Below are 22,652 nucleotides of genomic sequence, written 5' to 3' on the forward strand. Positions count from 1 at the left end.
GCTTTCCCTGACCTAACTTCCTAACTGCCTCCGCATACGAAATCCTATCATCCCTTCTCACTCTCTGAACCTCAACCTCCCTCCTCATCACCACACAACCCCTAAACGCTACACTATGCTCCCCACCACAACTACAACACTTCAGCTTCACTCCCTCTCCACACTTCCCATATTCATGCTCCCCGCCACACCTAGCACACCTCTGTCCCTTCTTACAAGAAACAGCTACATGGCCAAATTCCTGACACCTATAACACCTAAGAGGACTCTGAACAAATTCCCTAACCCTAAACAACCTACACCCTACAAACACTACACTAGGAACAACCTTACCCTCAAACTTAATCACTACCGTCTCTGTCTCTACCCTATCTGCCCCCCTCTTCATCCTTTCTGCACCCTTAACTATGCCATTACGCCCGTCCTTCCCTAACCCTTCCACCAGCTGCTCCACGCTAACCTCGACCGGTACCCCAGCTATCACCCCCTTACATCCCCCCTCCCTCTTCTCCCCTACTCTCACTACCTCCCTTATACCCACGCCACCAATGCTCCTCATCTTCCTAGCCATCTCCACCTGCCCTACACTTACACACCCTACGGCCAGATTCCCATCTCTCAAAACTCTAGCATACTTTACCTCTCCTAACTGCTTACCTACGAGTTTTGGCAGCTCGAACAACCCTAACTCGCTCACTCCCCCCACCCCCTCAAACCTAACCACTACATGAATCACTTCCGCAACAACCTCGTCTCTACCCTCACCATCTGATCCACTCGAGCTATCCCCCCTACCCTTCTTCCTTTTCACCCCCTTCCCCCCACTAACCCTGCCCCTCTTCTCCACCTTACTCCACCCTTCTCCCCCGCTCTCACCCCCCGATCCACACTCCATACTGTCATCTCCCATCGCCAAACTCACTCCCTCAGGGAGCAGCAAGGCGGACATACCCATCAGCTCATTCCCTTCATATCCGTCAATCTTGACCCCGCAGTCTTCACCCTTGATCCAGGAAACAAACCCCAGATACACCTTGCCATCCCCGGAGTACACAGCACGACAGCGAGAGCCCACCCTCCATGCTAGAGCCTCCTCCATGTCTCCATATCCCATCAAACAGTTCTCTCGACAAGTAAACTTAAGTCTCTCCCGCTTTCGACACCACCGCCCCGGCACACCAGGACCAGACTCCAAACATTCAATCTGCAAAACGCTTCCCTCCTGACGGAGCGACTCTACTTCCCATTCCGACATCCTCACGCCATCGACACGGAACAGTCCTTCCACCATCTCCTCCGAAAACCTCAACCTCCTCTGCTCCGACCACGTCCAGCCGCCATCCAACCCAACCGCTCCTCCTTCCTCCATCCCGGCGCCTTCCGCTAGCCAGCAGCCGCTTCGCCACATAGTTTCCTCCGTCCACCAACCGGATATGACGCCCCCACATTGTGCAAGTGGTCAATACTGTCTTCCTCTGTCACTCACAGGAGCGCCATCTACTGGCTTGGTAGTCTAACATGTGGGATCTCATTGAAAAGTAAAATACTGTTAGAGTAGTTCTGAATAATCTTTAAAAAAATATGTTTTTTGTGTAAAACTTTAAATAGAGGCATTTTCAAACTCTCTACACCGCCCTCTGAAATTCAAATGCATATTAGATTAGTTTAGATTAGATTAGATTCAAATGTATTGTCATCATACAGCACAAGTACAGTACAATGAAAAGAAGTCTGGCACCCAAACAGAGTGCAAATGTAGCAGTAAAGTGCAACAGTAATATACAATGTACAGGTGATTAAAGTGGATATAAAATATACCTGTATCACTGTACATATTAAGACACTATGGTAGTAAGTCATACTGGCCAGCCGTGTAACTAGTAAGAGTAGGTAAGGGATATGTACAGATAATATAGATATAGTATCTACAGATATGTAATTTTCCACCATTGATCAGTAGACTTGTACATTGTCTTGTCTACAGGTGAGACATAAGTATTACACTAAACTGATTCTTGTTTTCTATTAAATGGTGTTTGTATTATTACCGCTTGTTCATCTCTCCACCACCAGACTTCTCAGGATTGGCAGGTCCTCCTCTGCTGGCGTCCACCCTGAACATCCCTCCTCTCACCTCCACATCCAGCCCCGGGTCCACTGAGTTTCAGGCCAGGCTGGCTCTGCTTAGACACACCGCGGAGAAGGTGAATGAATGAATGAAAACTTTATTTAACAGATTGCAGAATGGGTACAATACAGTACGGCTCGATACACACAATTGTTAAGGGGATGCAGACCAGAGAAAGACTTTTGTCTTGTTTACATCAGGGTCCCCCATTTTCAATTCATAGTGACATTTATGACATACATGACATCATGACATTTATGACATAGGGTATGACATGGTACATGACATACAGGTATATAGTACTGTTACATCTGTGACATATATATACCATATGCAAATATACAGGTAACCAGCTAACGGAGCTTCATTCTGATCAAACTGAAACACTGACGCTTGAAATAATTCTCAATCCAATCACAAGCCTTTCTGTCCAAAACAATCGCATCATTTTTGTAAGAGGAAAGTATTATCAAAAGCTTTTGACAGATCCACAAAAAGGGCAGTGTTTTTATCTAAAGCAAACACTATTATCTGTATCCAATACCTGACATAGTGCTGTGATTGACTCCAAATCTATATGGGTGCAGTTAAGAGAAAGGATGAGTTGATTACCAAAGATTCCAGAACTTTTGCTAAGCAGGGTAGTAATTATTTATGTCACCTCCTTCATGTAAAGGAATCACAAGGTCTCATTTCCAAGACTAGTAGAACTGCCATTGATTAAATATATGCATTGTTTTAGGCAGGGGTGTAAAGTACTTGAGTAATTGTACTTTGTTACAATACTTAAGTACTGTTTTTTGGGATTTGTACTTTACTCAAGTATTATTAGGTTTGTATACTTGTACTTTTACTCAATTACATTTCAGAGAAAAAAAACATACTTTTTACTCCTTACATTTAAAATGCAGACCTACAAAGTACAAATATCGCAGGTCCAACTATTTTTATTCGTATATTTTCTCTGGCCGAACTAACATTAATGTTTCTGGCTGCACTTTATTTAAAAACAGCCAATCAAATCCCCATCAATGGAAATATAACGCACCCATACCCATGCTGATTGGTCCTTGTGCAAGACTAGAAAGGGGGGATCTTTGATTAAACACCTGCTATCAGAAGAATAGACAGTCAGAAAAAAAGTTTTTACTTTTTAAAGTACATTTAAAAGTAGAAACTTTTTTACTTTTACTCAAGTGTGTTTTTACTTTTAGCCAGATACTCTGACTTTTACTTGAGTACGATTTTGAGACGGTACCCATACTTTCACTTAAGTATAATTTCTGGGTACTTTTTACACGCCTGGTTTTAGGAAAGAAAACTCAAATAGAATTGATCCTCTCCAGTTGAACTCCCGGAATCAATGGCTTGTAATCGTCTACTCTAATACATCATTAGGAGACGCCTCACCAGGGGCGGATTTAGGATTGTAGGAGACCCGGGGCTTAGTCCAGATTTTTTTTTACTTCGACACCACAACCTTTAAATTATACCACCACCTTAAAGCGGACAAAAGGCACTAGAGAACACTTAAATTCACACCCTTTAATTAATGAAGCAAACTATAATAATAATAATAATAATTATAATAATAATAATAATAATAATAATAATAATAATAATAATAATAATAATAATAATAATAATAATACACTGTTTGTATAGCACCTTTCATACAAGAATTGCAGCTCAAAGTGCTTCACAGCAGTACAAAAAGACAGGCATAAAATGAGCACAACATTGGCAGATCAAGAGCAATGCATAAAGTGCAGACATAAAGCATAAAATAGATAGCAGTAAAATAGACAGTCAAGGTAAGACATAGAACATATAGTCAAGTTAGACCGCGCTCACAAGTACTCACACTGGGTGCTGTAATCCCATAAAGTTCAGTATAACAAAGCAGGGTAGCCGGACCAGCACTCACAGGTTCAATGTTTTTTTAATTGGCAGCCTGAATCAAAGCAGACATGTTTCGGACTAATGTCCTTCTTCAGTGGTATGGCTAGCACTGGAAATGAATTCAAGGTGATGATTATATACACCTGGCAGGTAAATGACACGGCAGGAAATGACATCACAACGCAGGTGTGCCTATGCAATATGACTAAATGAATGACCTATCAAAATAGAGTACAATCATAATTTATACATATGTATAGATATATCTATATCTATCATCAATAAATTTATAAACAATACAATACAAAACGAAACAAAATTACCAGAAACTTGATAACATATAGCATGCCCTTTCATTTATAGGGCTAATTGAGCCACTTTACTTGAATTGAATTAATTGATTTCAAATTATCCATAGGGCATCTAGTTTGGCAACAAACAACATCTTTAATCAGACCAGAAATAACAATGTGGGAGTAAGGAGGTTAAAGGAAACAGGTTAAGACGTTCTCTTCATTCATACCTTTAGGTTCGATACAATTAAACAGGTGGATATAATAACATTCACGTTGCAGCAGCAGTTTGTGTCTGTCTCCACCTCGCGCTGGCCTGAGTACTAGCTCTAGTCCCATATATTTGAGGTCGTTGACGGTATGCTTACACTTAGAGAAATGCCGAGCTACCGATGACTTGACATCTAAATTCCTCACAGCACATTTGTGTTCACTTATTCTTGATTTAAAGGCTCTCGTTGTTTTGCCCACATAGGAAAAATTACAAGGACATTTTAGCAAATACACCAGATTGGACGAATTACACGTTATCCGTCCTTTGACTCGGATATTTTTCCCCGTTTTTGGATGTGCGAAAAATTTATCTTTAATCATACCCTGGCACTGAACACAGGATTGGCAGGGAAAATTTCCGTCTGGGATGTTGGACATAAAATGAGAAGGTTTCTTTAAGGGCAAATCAGTTTTGACTAGGAGATTAGATAAATTTGCTTGTCTCTTGTAAAAATAGTTAGGCGAATGCTGAAACGCTGTCCCTATGAGAGGGTCGGACTGCAGAATATGCCAATGTTTATTGACAATAGTCCGCGTGTCTCTCGTAATAGGGCTGTAAGTAGACACGAAAGATACTTTGTCAGGTTTATCTTCTTTCTTTCTGGGGATAAACAACGTGGCCCTGTCGATATGCTTGGTTTTATTAAAGGCTTTTAGTGTCAAATCAGCACTATATCCTCTCTCGTGGAAACTGCCACGGAGTACCTTTGCTTGTGCAATAAATGTATCGTCAGTATCACATATTCTCTTATAGCGAAGTATTTGGCTATAAGGAAGACTGTTCTTCAAGGCTGGGGTGTGATAACTAGAATAATGTAAGAACGAGTTACGATCCGTCTCCTTTTTAAAAACCTCTGTGTGTAATGAGATGCCATCTGGGGCTTTCTTGATCAAAACATCGAGGAAGGGTAAATTATACATATCAAACTTTAATGTAAACTTTATCGTTCTTCTACAGGAGTTCAGGTACTCAAGGAAGGCAAAAAGTTCGGATGATGAACCAGACCAAATAAAAAACAGATCGTCAATATAGCGCATATACGATTTGACACATTTCTCAAACGGGTTATTATTAAAGATATGATCCACTTCATATTTGGACATATAAAGATTGGCTAGGTTCACAGCGGCTGGAGAGCCCATGCTGAGGCCTCTGTTTTGTAAATAGTATTTATCTTGGAATCTAAAATAATTTCTAGTTAGAACTAGATCCGTTAAACTAACCAGCGCTTCTGTAGGGGGGAGTAATACTTCCCTCGAGTTTAAATAAAAACTCAGCGCGTCCAGCGCATCTGCATGTGGAATGCTGGGGTAAAGGCTGACTACATCTATGGTAACTAGTAAGTCTGTAGGACTAATGTTGCAGGACGAGAGCCTGTTCAAAAAAGTAGTGGTATCCTTCAAGTAACCACGCTGAGAAGAGGCCAAATCCTTAATATGCGCATCAATGAACTGAGAGATTTTTTCTGTGGCAGAGCCAATACCGGAAACAATAGGTCTACCAGGAGGGTTAATCATATCCTTATGGATTTTAGGTAAAGTGTAAATAATAGGAGTAACCGGGTACTCTACGAACATAAACTTGAATTCATTTTCTGTAATTGCCTCAGACAATCTCAGGCTTTTAAGGACCGTTTTGATTTCCGTAGAAAATCTGAACACAGGGTCTGAATTTAGAAGGGTATATACCTCAATCTCATTCAATTGTCTGTTTATCTCAGATATATACGAGCTCTTGTTTTGGAGCACGATACCAGACCCCTTGTCAGCTTTTCTAAAAATTAAATCTTCCTTCTTCATGAGCTCCTTCAGTGCTGCAGACTCCGATTCAAGTAAATTTGGATAAAGATGGGCTTTGTGACTGGTCTCACATAACTTAAGGACATCATTTTGTACTAATCTGCAGAAAGTTTCAACTGAGGGAGGATTGAGATGGGGAGTAAACAGACTACGGGGTTTAAATACTTTTCTTTTAAAGGTGTCTGGCTCTATCTCAGGCCTAGCATCAGCATCATCATCACTTATCAACACATTTTCATTAGCGTATTGAGTTCTCTTATCAAACCCTCTGGCATAAAATGCTTTCAACTTAATATTTCTAAAAAACTTAAATAGTTCTACCTTAGTAGTAAATGCATCCACCTTGCGGGCTGGTACAAAAGATAAACCTTTAGACAGGATATTATGATGTGGGTCGCTCAATAATACATCTGAAATGTTGACAATGTTAGATGTAATGCTCATCACCAGAACCGTGGATTTTTTCCTCTGGCCCCGCCTCGTCTTCCTATGGGTTCTCTCTCCGGTCGGGGCGGGAGCGGAGCGTCCTGCTCGCCTCGAAAAACAGACTGGCTCCGGAGCGGGTATCTGCCTGGCTGAGAGGGCGCCTCGTCGGAGCTCACCGCTGTGGAGGAGGAGTCGGTATGTCGTTGCCTGTCTCTGGGCTGCCAAGTCGGCCTGCGGTTCCTGGAAGGTGGATTGTGGAGCCATGGATACACCATATGTGTTGCGTAGTCTTGAACATCTCTTCTCCTCTTGGCTCTCTTGTGCAGTTCGATGTCCTGTTTATACTTATCAAGTTTCTGGTTCACTGACACGAGCAGTTCGGTCAGTTGGTCAGGGGTTAGAATAGTTTTAATTTCTTCCTCTAACAAGGCAAGATCCTCTCTGACTTTGGCTAATTTAGAGCCTTCATTATCTATGATTAAAAGCAGTAGATCCATGGAACACTTATCCAGGATCGAACACCACTTTTCACAGAACTCAGGTGAATCTCTTCCCAGCGTGGGTTCTTTGTTGATGCGAAGGCCCCTCGGTATAATGGCATCCTGCCAGTAATTGGTGAGGGTCGTACCGTGGAGTAGGGTACGCGTCTCTCTCTGCCTTAGACGTGAGAGCGACAAGGCCAGTGCTTCTCTTCCTTTGGGCGGAGCAGGTGCCGAACTCTCTGGCACTGGGAATAAGCTGCAGATTCTGTCGCTTTCCCCCTTGGAAAAAGCAAAGCCTCTTTTCTCCATGTTTAGCAGTATGAGCTGCTGTCGTCCTCCAGGGAATTGGGTTCGTAGAAAAATGTTTGGAGCTGCAGGTCTCGAAAGCTATTTGGGTAGCTTTGAATCAATATAGTCAAGTTAGACCGCGCTCACAAGTACTCACACTGGGTGCTGTAATCCCATAAAGTTCAGTATAACAAAGCAGGGTAGCCGGACCAGCACTCACAGGTTCAATGTTTTTTTAATTGGCAGCCTGAATCAAAGCAGACATGTTTCGGACTAATGTCCTTCTTCAGTGGTATGGCTAGCACTGGAAATGAATTCAAGGTGATGATTATATACACCTGGCAGGTAAATGACACGGCAGGAAATGACATCACAACGCAGGTGTGCCTATGCAATATGACTAAATGAATGACCTATCAAAATAGAGTACAATCATAATTTATACATATGTATAGATATATCTATATCTATCATCAATAAATTTATAAACAATACAATACAAAACGAAACAAAATTACCAGAAACTTGATAACATATAGCATGCCCTTTCATTTATAGGGCTAATTGAGCCACTTTACTTGAATTGAATTAATTGATTTCAAATTATCCATAGGGCATCTAGTTTGGCAACAAACAACATCTTTAATCAGACCAGAAATAACAATGTGGGAGTAAGGAGGTTAAAGGAAACAGGTTAAGACGTTCTCTTCATTCATACCTTTAGGTTCGATACAATTAAACAGGTGGATATAATAACATTCACGTTGCAGCAGCAGTTTGTGTCTGTCTCCACCTCGCGCTGGCCTGAGTACTAGCTCTAGTCCCATATATTTGAGGTCGTTGACGGTATGCTTACACTTAGAGAAATGCCGAGCTACCGATGACTTGACATCTAAATTCCTCACAGCACATTTGTGTTCACTTATTCTTGATTTAAAGGCTCTCGTTGTTTTGCCCACATAGGAAAAATTACAAGGACATTTTAGCAAATACACCAGATTGGACGAATTACACGTTATCCGTCCTTTGACTCGGATATTTTTCCCCGTTTTTGGATGTGCGAAAAATTTATCTTTAATCATACCCTGGCACTGAACACAGGATTGGCAGGGAAAATTTCCGTCTGGGATGTTGGACATAAAATGAGAAGGTTTCTTTAAGGGCAAATCAGTTTTGACTAGGAGATTAGATAAATTTGCTTGTCTCTTGTAAAAATAGTTAGGCGAATGCTGAAACGCTGTCCCTATGAGAGGGTCGGACTGCAGAATATGCCAATGTTTATTGACAATAGTCCGCGTGTCTCTCGTAATAGGGCTGTAAGTAGACACGAAAGATACTTTGTCAGGTTTATCTTCTTTCTTTCTGGGGATAAACAACGTGGCCCTGTCGATATGCTTGGTTTTATTAAAGGCTTTTAGTGTCAAATCAGCACTATATCCTCTCTCGTGGAAACTGCCACGGAGTACCTTTGCTTGTGCAATAAATGTATCGTCAGTATCACATATTCTCTTATAGCGAAGTATTTGGCTATAAGGAAGACTGTTCTTCAAGGCTGGGGTGTGATAACTAGAATAATGTAAGAACGAGTTACGATCCGTCTCCTTTTTAAAAACCTCTGTGTGTAATGAGATGCCATCTGGGGCTTTCTTGATCAAAACATCGAGGAAGGGTAAATTATACATATCAAACTTTAATGTAAACTTTATCGTTCTTCTACAGGAGTTCAGGTACTCAAGGAAGGCAAAAAGTTCGGATGATGAACCAGACCAAATAAAAAACAGATCGTCAATATAGCGCATATACGATTTGACACATTTCTCAAACGGGTTATTATTAAAGATATGATCCACTTCATATTTGGACATATAAAGATTGGCTAGGTTCACAGCGGCTGGAGAGCCCATGCTGAGGCCTCTGTTTTGTAAATAGTATTTATCTTGGAATCTAAAATAATTTCTAGTTAGAACTAGATCCGTTAAACTAACCAGCGCTTCTGTAGGGGGGAGTAATACTTCCCTCGAGTTTAAATAAAAACTCAGCGCGTCCAGCGCATCTGCATGTGGAATGCTGGGGTAAAGGCTGACTACATCTATGGTAACTAGTAAGTCTGTAGGACTAATGTTGCAGGACGAGAGCCTGTTAAAAAATTTACTACTAAGGTAGAACTATTTAAGTTTTTTCGAAATATTAGGTTGAAAGCATTTTATGCCAGAGGGTTTGATAAGAGAACTCAATACGCTAATGAAAATGTGTTGATAAGTGATGATGATGCTGATGCTAGGCCTGAGATAGAGCCAGACACCTTTAAAAGAAAAGTATTTAAACCCCGTAGTCTGTTTACTCCCCATCTCAATCCTCCCTCAGTTGAAACTTTCTGCAGATTAGTACAAAATGATGTCCTTAAGTTATGTGAGACCAGTCACAAAGCCCATCTTTATCCAAATTTACTTGAATCGGAGTCTGCAGCACTGAAGGAGCTCATGAAGAAGGAAGATTTAATTTTTAGAAAAGCTGACAAGGGGTCTGGTATCGTGCTCCAAAACAAGAGCTCGTATATATCTGAGATAAACAGACAATTGAATGAGATTGAGGTATATACCCTTCTAAATTCAGACCCTGTGTTCAGATTTTCTACGGAAATCAAAACGGTCCTTAAAAGCCTGAGATTGTCTGAGGCAATTACAGAAAATGAATTCAAGTTTATGTTCGTAGAGTACCCGGTTACTCCTATTATTTACACTTTACCTAAAATCCATAAGGATATGATTAACCCTCCTGGTAGACCTATTGTTTCCGGTATTGGCTCTGCCACAGAAAAAATCTCTCAGTTCATTGATGCGCATATTAAGGATTTGGCCTCTTCTCAGCGTGGTTACTTGAAGGATACCACTACTTTTTTGAACAGGCTCTCGTCCTGCAACATTAGTCCTACAGACTTACTAGTTACCATAGATGTAGTCAGCCTTTACCCCAGCATTCCACATGCAGATGCGCTGGACGCGCTGAGTTTTTATTTAAACTCGAGGGAAGTATTACTCCCCCCTACAGAAGCGCTGGTTAGTTTAACGGATCTAGTTCTAACTAGAAATTATTTTAGATTCCAAGATAAATACTATTTACAAAACAGAGGCCTCAGCATGGGCTCTCCAGCCGCTGTGAACCTAGCCAATCTTTATATGTCCAAATATGAAGTGGATCATATCTTTAATAATAACCCGTTTGAGAAATGTGTCAAATCGTATATGCGCTATATTGACGATCTGTTTTTTATTTGGTCTGGTTCATCATCCGAACTTTTTGCCTTCCTTGAGTACCTGAACTCCTGTAGAAGAACGATAAAGTTTACATTAAAGTTTGATATGTATAATTTACCCTTCCTCGATGTTTTGATCAAGAAAGCCCCAGATGGCATCTCATTACACACAGAGGTTTTTAAAAAGGAGACGGATCGTAACTCGTTCTTACATTATTCTAGTTATCACACCCCAGCCTTGAAGAACAGTCTTCCTTATAGCCAAATACTTCGCTATAAGAGAATATGTGATACTGACGATACATTTATTGCACAAGCAAAGGTACTCCGTGGCAGTTTCCACGAGAGAGGATATAGTGCTGATTTGACACTAAAAGCCTTTAATAAAACCAAGCATATCGACAGGGCCACGTTGTTTATCCCCAGAAAGAAAGAAGATAAACCTGACAAAGTATCTTTCGTGTCTACTTACAGCCCTATTACGAGAGACACGCGGACTATTGTCAATAAACATTGGCATATTCTGCAGTCCGACCCTCTCATAGGGACAGCGTTTCAGCATTCGCCTAACTATTTTTACAAGAGACAAGCAAATTTATCTAATCTCCTAGTCAAAACTGATTTGCCCTTAAAGAAACCTTCTCATTTTATGTCCAACATCCCAGACGGAAATTTTCCCTGCCAATCCTGTGTTCAGTGCCAGGGTATGATTAAAGATAAATTTTTCGCACATCCAAAAACGGGGAAAAATATCCGAGTCAAAGGACGGATAACGTGTAATTCGTCCAATCTGGTGTATTTGCTAAAATGTCCTTGTAATTTTTCCTATGTGGGCAAAACAACGAGAGCCTTTAAATCAAGAATAAGTGAACACAAATGTGCTGTGAGGAATTTAGATGTCAAGTCATCGGTAGCTCGGCATTTCTCTAAGTGTAAGCATACCGTCAACGACCTCAAATATATGGGACTAGAGCTAGTACTCAGGCCAGCGCGAGGTGGAGACAGACACAAACTGCTGCTGCAACGTGAATGTTATTATATCCACCTGTTTAATTGTATCGAACCTAAAGGTATGAATGAAGAGAACGTCTTAACCTGTTTCCTTTAACCTCCTTACTCCCACATTGTTATTTCTGGTCTGATTAAAGATGTTGTTTGTTGCCAAACTAGATGCCCTATGGATAATTTGAAATCAATTAATTCAATTCAAGTAAAGTGGCTCAATTAGCCCTATAAATGAAAGGGCATGCTATATGTTATCAAGTTTCTGGTAATTTTGTTTCGTTTTGTATTGTATTGTTTATAAATTTATTGATGATAGATATAGATATATCTATACATATGTATAAATTATGATTGTACTCTATTTTGATAGGTCATTCATTTAGTCATATTGCATAGGCACACCTGCGTTGTGATGTCATTTCCTGCCGTGTCATTTACCTGCCAGGTGTATATAATCATCACCTTGAATTCATTTCCAGTGCTAGCCATACCACTGAAGAAGGACATTAGTCCGAAACATGTCTGCTTTGATTCAGGCTGCCAATTAAAAAAACATTGAACCTGTGAGTGCTGGTCCGGCTACCCTGCTTTGTTATACAAGACATAGAACATTAAATCACATAATTTTTCATATTAGGATCTAAGATCTAGGGTTAACTCGCCGAACGTTGAGCGCCAGGACCTCATCGTTGTTTCTTTTATTCGATATTTCCATTCATAAAGACATGCCGGCAGCCTGTGTTATCACTGGGGATGGGTCTGAGATCTCAAAAGTCCAATACCGCCGCCTAACACCTTGCGGCTGCTATTGCACTCCATTTGAAACGATGTGGCTTGGTGTCTGTCATTTTGGAAATGACACCAGACCACCCTGAAACTACACTCATATTCACGACGGTATAAAACGGAAATGTATGGATGGGAAAATGATCTGTTTTTTGCATCTTGACTGGAAGAAACTCAATGACAATCGACTATATTATTAGATCCATAGCTATAATATATAATATAGCTTTAGGCCTGCAAACACAGCCACGTATCCCCATGTTAAAAGGCGCTGGCCTTTCAACAGTAACAGTAAACAGCGCCATCTGGCGCTGAAAGTGTTAATATGCGTCTTTGTTTAGGCGGCTACGTGGCGTAGTGGGCAAGGCGCTCGCCACAAAATCTGGAGACGCTGGGCTTGCCTGTTCGAGCCCAGCGCTCCACATTTGCTTTCAGTTTAGCTGGTCGTCCGTACTAATACACATTGGCCGTATTAGGGGGTGGGAAACTGTCAAACTGATGGGTGGGGATCGGGCGTTGTGGACAGCGACTCCTACAGGTCGGTTGGTGCGCCTGCGCAGTAGAATCAGGAAGTGTCGGGGGCAGCGTGAGCCTCCCACGCGTTACTCCTCGCCACTGAGAGATCGAGCTGCGCAGGTGAAAAGATGCGACTGCTGTTACCTCAAGTACCGGAGGGGACTTGTGCTATGTCCTTTTCTCACTCACCCTATTAGTTTCTATTTCGTTCCGTTCTGCCCGTTCCGAGATTTGATGCGAACCCCCCCCCCCCCCCCCCCCCTCTCCCCCCTCTAGTTTGTGTACACACTTCAGTCTGGGTGCGCTCTGGGTTTTGTTTACGGTTTGCGTTTTGAGCTTGTAAGCTTGCCGTAGTCGATGATGTCACGCTCGAAATGTAAACACAGGAAGTGTTAACACGGAGACTGGAGAATGGATGTTGATATAAAGAAACAAATAACTAATAAATATGAAGTTATATTTGAACCTCTGTTGTCAAGCCTTGTCAATATAACCCACCCCCCTTTTCTCACGAATGGAACTCTGTTGTAGAGTCCGCTTTTGATCGTTTTGCAGGGTTAACAATAACGCTAAGCTAACGGCTACCGCTAGTTAGCTTTATAACCTTTTACTAGTAACATTGCTCGCATCGATTATATTGAATGTCATTGATCTACTGGTCGACCGAAAATGTAAACGGGAATGTCTTAACACGACTGCGGACTCTGGATGTTGATATAAAATGAACAAATTGCCAATAAATATGAAGTTATATTTGAACCTCTGTTGTCAAGCCTTGTCAATATAACCCACCCCATTTTATCACGAATGGATGGTGTTGTAGAGTCCACTTTTGAGCGTTTTGAGCGATCTACTGGTCGACCACGGCCGACTGGTTGGGCACCACTGGTCTAATAGAAATAAATGCATTCGAACAATGTATAGACATAGCAATGGTAAACAAAATTTATGACGTTATGTCAGCACCAGGCGCCACGCCCGTGAAAAGGTACAAGCTCGCAAAGCCACACCCCCCGTTCTCCCGGGGCCGACCCCGAGACCACCTCTGCCAGCTGATCCCGTTCAGCGGGGGGTGAAACGATTCAGCGCCGTTTCGCACCCCAAAATGGGACGGTGATTCGATACAAAAGGCTGAGTGTGAAAGCCCCCTGAAAGCCCCCTTATTAGTCCACATTGCAGCCGGCTTGTGGGAGGCAAGAAACAGCGTTCGTGACAGGGGAGGGTTGAATTGGATGATACGAAATTGGGATGGGAGAAAATATAGAAAATGGGAGAAAAAGTGGATCAAAAAAAAATATGCGTCTTTGTTTACGGTTTGATTATCACTGATACAAAGTAAAATAGTGCAGTGCAATAAAATAGTTAGTAAAATAGAATAAAATAATGCAATAGTGCATTGCAATAAAATAGTTATCATCGTATTTTTTCGGGAGGCCGGTAAGGAGTGCATTACAGTAGTTGAGTCGGCTTGAGATAAAGGCATGGATCTGGTTTTTAGCGTCCTTTTGATTTATAAATGGCCGTACTTTAGCTATGTTTCTAAGGTGGAAGAATTAAGTTTTTGTCAACTTGTTGATTGTGATTTAAAGCTTAGGTCTGAGTCTACCATAACACCAAGACTTAACTCACTCAAATACAGTTAGCAGCTGGATAGACTACAGATGGAAATTAACTTCTGCTAAATCTGGTGCAAACATATTTTCATGTAACAATGATTAATTGTAAAAAAATATATATATATATATAATATTTATTTTTTTATTTTTTTGGAAAATAGATTCGGGGCTTTTCAGAAAACATTCGGGGCTTGAGCCCAAGTAGCCACCCCCTAGCCCCGCCCCTGCGCCTCACAATCCTTTAACTCGAAACCCCCTTTTTTGTTTTAGGATCGAGACTACCTCCAAGACGAGCAGTTCTTCCTGGACACGCTGAAGAAAGCTTCTCACAACTCAGCTTTTCACACTGAGTGACCTGCTGGACGTCTGTGGATGGACGCGAGAGACCAAGACCCATTGTGGTGACATTTTCAAAACACAAGGACAGATCAGCGGTTCTTCAGAGAGCCAAAAACCTCAAAGGAACAAACATTTACATAAACGAAGACTACACAGACGCTGTACGTCTGAAAAGAAAATAACTGTTGCCCAAGATGAGAGCTGCTCGTGAGAGAGGAGAGATCGCCTTTCTGGGGTATGACAGACTGATAATCCGACCCCGAAGTAGCACCCCAAAGCAGCAGAGGGACAGTTGAGTGGTTGTTGCCCTTGCCACACATACCGACATTATGAATATATCATATAGTATACAATGCTAATTAAAACTAACCTACCCAAAAAGGGTTTAAAAATGGCACATATAAATATCTGTAGCATAAGAAACAAGCTAGCTGAGATATCAGAGATTTTACTATCAGACAATTTCCATATCTTAGCTATATCAGAAACACACCTTTTGCTATGACAAAATGTCCAACAAAGGGCCTAATAATGGTTCATCTAAATGTATGCAGTCTTAGAAATAAAATTCACGAGGTAGGGCGCCTGACTTGTCAGCATAATATCCATATTTTTACTGTATCAGAAACCCACCTTGAACCCTCATTTGGTAATGAAGAGGTGTCAATACAGGGCTACAATATATTCATAAAAGACAGAAATAGATATGGTGGTGGTGTGGCAATATATATTCAAAGTCATATCCCTGCTGAACCTATGGATGATCTAACTATAGATGGTATATAGAGGCACTATGGGTCCTGGTACATCTACCACATACTAGGCCATTTCTTATAGGATGTTGTTATAGACCCCCTAATGCTGACATGAATTATCTGTCAGATGTATGCAGTATGGTTGATAAAGCCTCTGATGGAAACAGAGAAGTATACTTTTTGGGTGACATGAATATTGATTGGCTTTCTGATAAGTGTAATATGAAAAGCAAGTTATTATCTATGGCTCAAACATGCAATATGACACAAATGGTATCGCAGCCAACACGAATTTTTACTAATAAGCACGGTAGAACTTCTTCTACATGTTTGGACCTTGTATTTACCAACTTTCCAGAACGCTGTTCTAAAGTAGTCTCTATAGCAGTGGGATTTAGTGATCATAATTTGGTTGCATTATCTAGGAGTACTAAAATCCCAAAAGGAGGTAATAAAATTATCAACAAAAGATCCTACAAACACTTCAATAAGGAAGTATTTGTTGGTGAGGTAGACAAGGTAGACTGGTCTATAGTGTGCAAAGAGAACAACCCCCGAAATAGCAGTTAATGTATTTATGAATCTGCTCATGGAAATTGTGAACAGTCATGCACCATTTAGAAAATGTACTGTTCGGTCGAAAGGTGCTTCATGGCTGGATAAAGAAATCCTTGACCTAATGACTCTGAGGGATAATGCAAAGAAAACAGCAAATAAACTAGGCTTGAAGTCAGATAGACAAATCTACTGTCAATTAAGGAACAGAGTGACAAGGCTAAATACAACGAAAAAGAAAGAGTATTATAAACATTAGTGAAACAAAAGATTATGGGAAAAAACTATGGTCAACACTGAATGAGATAATGGGCAGGAAATCAAATACATCAATATCCTTCATACAATCTGAAGGTAAATTCATAACAAAACCTCATGACATGGCAAACTACTTCAATGATTTCTTTCAAAATAAAGTTGATAAATTAAGAGGATGTCTACAAAGTAGTGATGGTTCACTATCTCATTCACTAATAAAGAAAGAAATAATGAAATGCAAAAACTGTCTCTTTAGCTTTAATGAGATTGATAGAGCAACAGTTTTGAAATTAATTATGTCTCAAGCTGATTCCACTTCCTCCGGTATAGACAACTTATACAGCAAAATAGTTTAAACTTGTGGTTAACTCTGTAGCTACTCCTATATGTCATATATTCAACCAGTGCTTAATCAGTGGGGCTCATCCTACAGCATGGAAGGAAGCTAAAATCATCCCACTTCCGAAAGACAAAAATAAAAAATGTAACGGTCCAAATAGCCGTCCGATCAGTATTTTACCGTTGCTAAGCAAAATAATAGAAAAAATAGTATTCAAACAGGTCATGGATTACTTTTTCAATAACAATCTGCTCTCAGCCTTTCAGCATGCATACAGGGAAGGTCATTCTACGAGCACTGCACTCTTGCAAATGAGTGATGACTGGTTATCAAGTATGGATGACAAGAAATTAGTAGGTGCCGTTATGTTGGATTTCAGTGCAGCATTTGATGTAATTGATCATACCTTGCTTATAGATAAGCTACAGTGTTACGGTTTCACCTCCAATGCACTATCATGGTTTATTAATTATCTCTCAGGGAGACAACAGAGAGTCTTCTTTAATGGCAGCTTTTCAAAATGGAATCCCATCCCATTAACTGGGGTTCCACAAGGAAGCTGCCTAGGGCCTTTGTTATACTCCATCTTTACCAATGATTTACCGTTGGCTGTAAAAAATGTTAAAACAATTATGTATGCTGATGACACAACATTATACAGTGCAGCTACATCTGAGCAAGATTTAACTGACACCTTAAACAGGGCCTTAACAGACATTTATGAATGGATTGAGTGCAACAAGTTGGTGTTAAATATCTCTAAGACAAAGGCTATTGTGCTTGGATCTAGACACATGTTGGGCATGCATCCTCAGTTAAAACTGTCAATTGGCACCACACAAATTGAACAAGTGAACACAATAAAACTTCTCGCAGTTACTATTGATAGCTCCTTATCTTGGTCTAAACATATAAATAATATTGTCATTCAAATTGGAAGAGGAATTTTTATGACTAGGAAATGTTCTGCTTTTATCACTCCCTCCATAATGAAATCTGTTATTCATTCTTTGGTTTTGTCTCATTTAGAATACTGCCCTGTTATCTGGTCGTCAGCTACAAAATCGAATTTAAAAAAAGTTGCAGGTTGCTCAGAATAAAGCGGCTCGTCTGGCACTAGGCTGTTCATACAGGACAAGTATTGGTTTTATGCATGAACATCTGGCATGGCTGATGGTTGAAAATAAAGTATCAATGAGTCTTCTAATCCTACTGTGGAACATTATTAGCACTGGTAAGCCATCTAGCTTGGCTCAGCAGTTAGAAATGACTTCTGAACATGGTTACAACACTAGAGGGGCCGCTTCTGGTAACATCCGAACAAAATCAGCACCAAAATAAAATTGTCTCAAACTCACTGGCATATATAGGTCAATAGCACTCTGGAATGCTCTGCCGAAAAACATCTCATCCACAATACATAATAAAATTACTTTCAAAACAAATATTAAGAGATATCTTGCAAACATGTCAAGTATGTAACTGTTATCTGTGTATTATCTTTTGTTTGTTTGACTGGAATGTTAGATTTTATAATGTGAATTTGTATATTTGTATTAATTTTTAATTTGTGTTTTGTTTACATTTTTTATTCATATTTTTTGTTGTATTTGTTTTGTCCAGGACCCCAGGAAGACTAGAGGCTCTTTCATGTGTCTCTAATGGGGATACTTTAATAAACATAAACATAGGTCATGTGACTCCACTGTGCCATTATATTTTAATTGTAATGTAATCTTGTTTATTAAAACACATTTTAGAATAAATTGTAATCTTGTCTTTAACGTCCCACACGTTGTGAATTACACAACCGGATGTACAGTACATCAAATCAGTACAAGCAAGAGACATTCATTCATTCAACCTTTATTTATACTGGAGAATCATTGAGGATTACCCTCGTTTTCAATTATGTCAAGATTACAAGTTAAAATAGTCAAACCACAGATTATTATAAGGAAATAAAATCAGTTAGTTACACAATGCTGTATACACTGTGTGTATATATATATACCATATATATATATTTCCATGTGTCTGAATATACCTGCATATAATCCTTTCTATATACCTATATTTATACACCTGCATATAACCCATATAACTATGATAGCATGTACAATAATGCTATACCATATATTTGTATCCGCATGTCTGTATATACCTGCATATCATTTTTACATACTAGTAGATACTATATCTATACATATCCCTTACTAGTTATAACGCTGGCCAGTATGACTTACTATTTACATCTGTATTACTATATCACTGTACATACATCGGATTGGCACCATTACCGAGTATGAACTGGATTTTTGAAGAAGTCTTTATTCATCATGCAGTGACACACACATGCGATGGGCGGCACACACACATGCGTTTTTTTTTGTCACCAATGAAATCGAGTCTGCGCTTGACCCATCCCGATCCTGTCGTCCTTCCCCCCCCCCCAAGGGCAGCCGGGGGAGACGACATGGGCTGCGGCGTTGGGCTGCGCCCCGGGGATCAAGTGATCCTGCCCGTCTTTGTCAGGGAACGCGACAGCGTTAGCGATCTGTTGTGCATGTTTTTCCATTGGGTTTATCTTATCGGGAGGGGAAACCCTTGCGAGCACGGGGAGAACATGCAAAACTCCACACAGAAAGGCCCGGGAGATACCCCACCAGGGTACCTGGCAACACGGCAAACTGGTCCCCAAGTGGGAATCGAACCCTGTGAGGTGACTGTTAACCACTACACCACCGTTAACCGTAGTACTCCTATATTTTAGGGTAGGGTTAGAGTACTCTTATATATTTTATATCTAAGATAAGATATTCCTTTATTGATCCCCTTGGGGAAATTCAGGCATCATAGCAGCATGGGGGAGGGGAGGTACATGTAGTAAAAAGCAGTTTAAGCAATATAACAAATCAAGTCAAGTCAAGAGTTTTATTTGTCACGGCATACAAGCATACAGTGAAATGCGGGGGGTCATGCCCGCAGCGATTAAGCGATCAATAATTAACTCACATGGACATGTGCAATGTGCATAATGCTCAACAAGGTGCAAGATGAGGGTATGTATGTTATATTTGCCCTACAATAATAGTTACAATAATCTAATCCAATAATCTAAATATAATCTAATATATAGCCTGAAAAAAAACCCGAAATGCTGAATGCTTAAATATATGCAATATATAATCTAATATATAATCTTAAAATGCTAAATATATGATCTGATGAAGTATACAGTATTCACATATGGTATGCATAAGGTAGTATATTGTCCTTTTAGGTTCCTAGTAGTTGGATGTCTGGCAGCAGTCCCTGCCCACTGTTGTGGAGCCTGATGGCCGCTGGTATGAAGTCAAGTCAAGAGTTTTATTTGTCACGGCATACGAGTATACAATGAAATGCGGGTGGTCTTGCCCGCAACGATGTGCATAATACAATAGTAATAACATAATAGAATCCAATAGAACGACATTGTGCAATAAAACAAGTAAACAGAGTAGGGCATATCGGTATATGTACATAAATTATTTACAGAGCATGGTAGGACATGCTAGGTCCTGTGGTAGTGCTGTTAGCTACGGATGAGGCACTGGGTCTTTATGTACATGCTATATTATACAATCTCAAGTTATACTATTCTTAAAGTGACCTTTCCTTAGTGACCATAAGTGTGGGCGTGTGCAGCATGAGTGTGTGCTTGCTCATGTTAAAGTGGCTGCTAGTGTGTGAGCGTGTACAGTGTGTGCGTCGTGTGTGGAGAGTTCAGTGTTCAAGGCTCTGATGGCCTGGGGGAAGAAGCTGAGCCGAAGGCCGAGGAGGTTAGTTGAGTGTCGGGGGGGGGGGGTATGAGTCTGTGACTGAACGTGCTTCTCGTCTTGACTAGCTCATCGTAGAGGGGATGGGAGGGATTCTCCAGGATAGCAGCCAGCTTCCTTCTCATCCCCCTCTCTGCCACCACCTCTAGTCTGACCAGCTCGACTCCCACCACAGAGCTAGCCTTCCTCACCAGCTTGTTCAGTTTGTTGGTGTCCCTCGAGTTGATGTAGCCCCCCCCAGCATGCCACAGCATAGAAGAGGACACTGGCCACTACAGACTGGTAGAATGACTGAAGCAGTGTATTGCAAACATTGAAGGACCCGAGTCTCCTCAGGAAGAATAGCCTGCTCTGTCCCTTCCTGTAGAGGGCCTCTGTGTTGTCTGACCTGTCCAGTTTATTGTTCAGGTGTACCCCAAGGAACTTGTATGACTCCACCTCCTCCCCTCGGATGGTGATGGGAATCGGGGGGGGGGGGGGGGGGGGCCTCTTCTTGCCCCTCCGGAAGTCCACCACCAGCTCCTTGGTTTTACTGGTGTTGAGTTGGAGGTGGTGGCTGTCGCTCCACCCCACAAAGCTCTATACTCCGTCGCCGGTGATGTCGCTTACGATGGAGGAGTCGTCAGAGAACTTCTGCAGGTGGCACCTGCTTGAGTTGTGGCAGAAGTCTGGGGTATAGAGGGTGACAGCACAGTTCCTTGGAGGGTGCCGGTGTTGCTCACCAGTACGTCAGACTGGCTGTCCTGTAGTCTGACGTACTGCGGTCTCTCAGTGAGGTAGTCCTTGATCCAGGCCACCAAGCAGTGCTCCAGCTGCATCACTGAGAGCTTCTCCGCTAGCAGTGACAGCTGGATGGTGTTGAAGGCACTGGAGAAGTCGAAGAACATAATCCTCACTGAGCTTCTCCAGGTGCGTGTAAGTTCTGTGGAGCATATAGACCCCCTCAATGTACAGTTTTGCTTGTTTATACAGTGTGCCCCCCCCCCAATGTAAATTACCCAGTATGGTTGTCAATATCCCAATGTACCCAACCCCCCCACCCAACCTCCTCCAATGTACAGTTCCTACGTCAAATGTATATACTCCCTTTTCTTGACTCCTTCTGTATCACAAACAGTACTGTATTTGCAAATCTGGTATGTCATAAATGTATAGATGTAGCAGTACTGACTATCTGTATGTCATGTATGTCATATATGTCCTGATGAATTGAAAATGGGGGACCCTGATGTAAACAAGACGAAAGTCTTTCTCTGGTCTGCATCCCCTTAACAATTGTGTGTATTGAGCTGTACTGTATTGTACCCATTCTGCAATCTGTTAATAAAGTTTTCAATCAATCAATCAGTCCTCCACCCCGATGTTTGCCTGGTATGATAGTTTTAATCACCTGTACCTTGTATATTACTATTGCACTTTACTGTTACATTTGCACTAGTTGGATGACAAACGTATTTTTGTTGTAATCGAATCTAAAACATTGAGTAAAGTTAGATAATTGATTTTTAGTGTATTTAAGATCTTTCTAAAAAGCCAGGGGAATTAAAACAAAAGGCTGACTTAACTTTCAAAGTCTAACCAGAGTGCAAATGTAACAGTAGACTGCAATAGCTATATAAAAATGTGCAGGTCCAGATTAAACTGGAAATAAAATACTATATAGTACTGCGTAATAGTGCCAATAGGGAATTACATCGGGAAGCCGGTTCAATTTCTGTAAAATAAACCTAATTTGTCAAGTTTGCTAGCAAGATTGTCTAATCTATTAAATGTATAATTCTCAAGCCAGATTCCAAGATGTACATTCAGCAACTCGATG

The 22,652-nt window shown here is 40.9% G+C and overlaps 1 protein-coding gene across 1 annotated transcript in view; it reads left to right on the top strand.

The window, feature by feature from the left end:
* Nucleotides 1-18,719, top strand: part of fbf1 (Fas binding factor 1) — a gene marked incomplete at its 5' end in the record, with an annotated part of 114,308 nt that extends 95,589 nt beyond the window's left edge. The window contains 2 exons of the mRNA XM_084329262.1: nucleotides 2,074-2,204; nucleotides 15,039-18,719. Coding sequence (XP_084185388.1) covers nucleotides 2,074-2,204; nucleotides 15,039-15,122 — 215 coding nt within the window. The 3' untranslated portion in view covers nucleotides 15,123-18,719. The remainder of the gene's footprint in view (nucleotides 1-2,073; nucleotides 2,205-15,038) is intronic.
* Between the last annotated feature and the right edge of the window lie 3,933 nt (nucleotides 18,720-22,652).

This window comes from Notolepis coatsorum (assembly GCF_963971535.1).
Source record: "Notolepis coatsorum genome assembly, chromosome: 14".
Lineage (NCBI taxonomy): Eukaryota > Metazoa > Chordata > Actinopteri > Aulopiformes > Paralepididae > Notolepis > Notolepis coatsorum.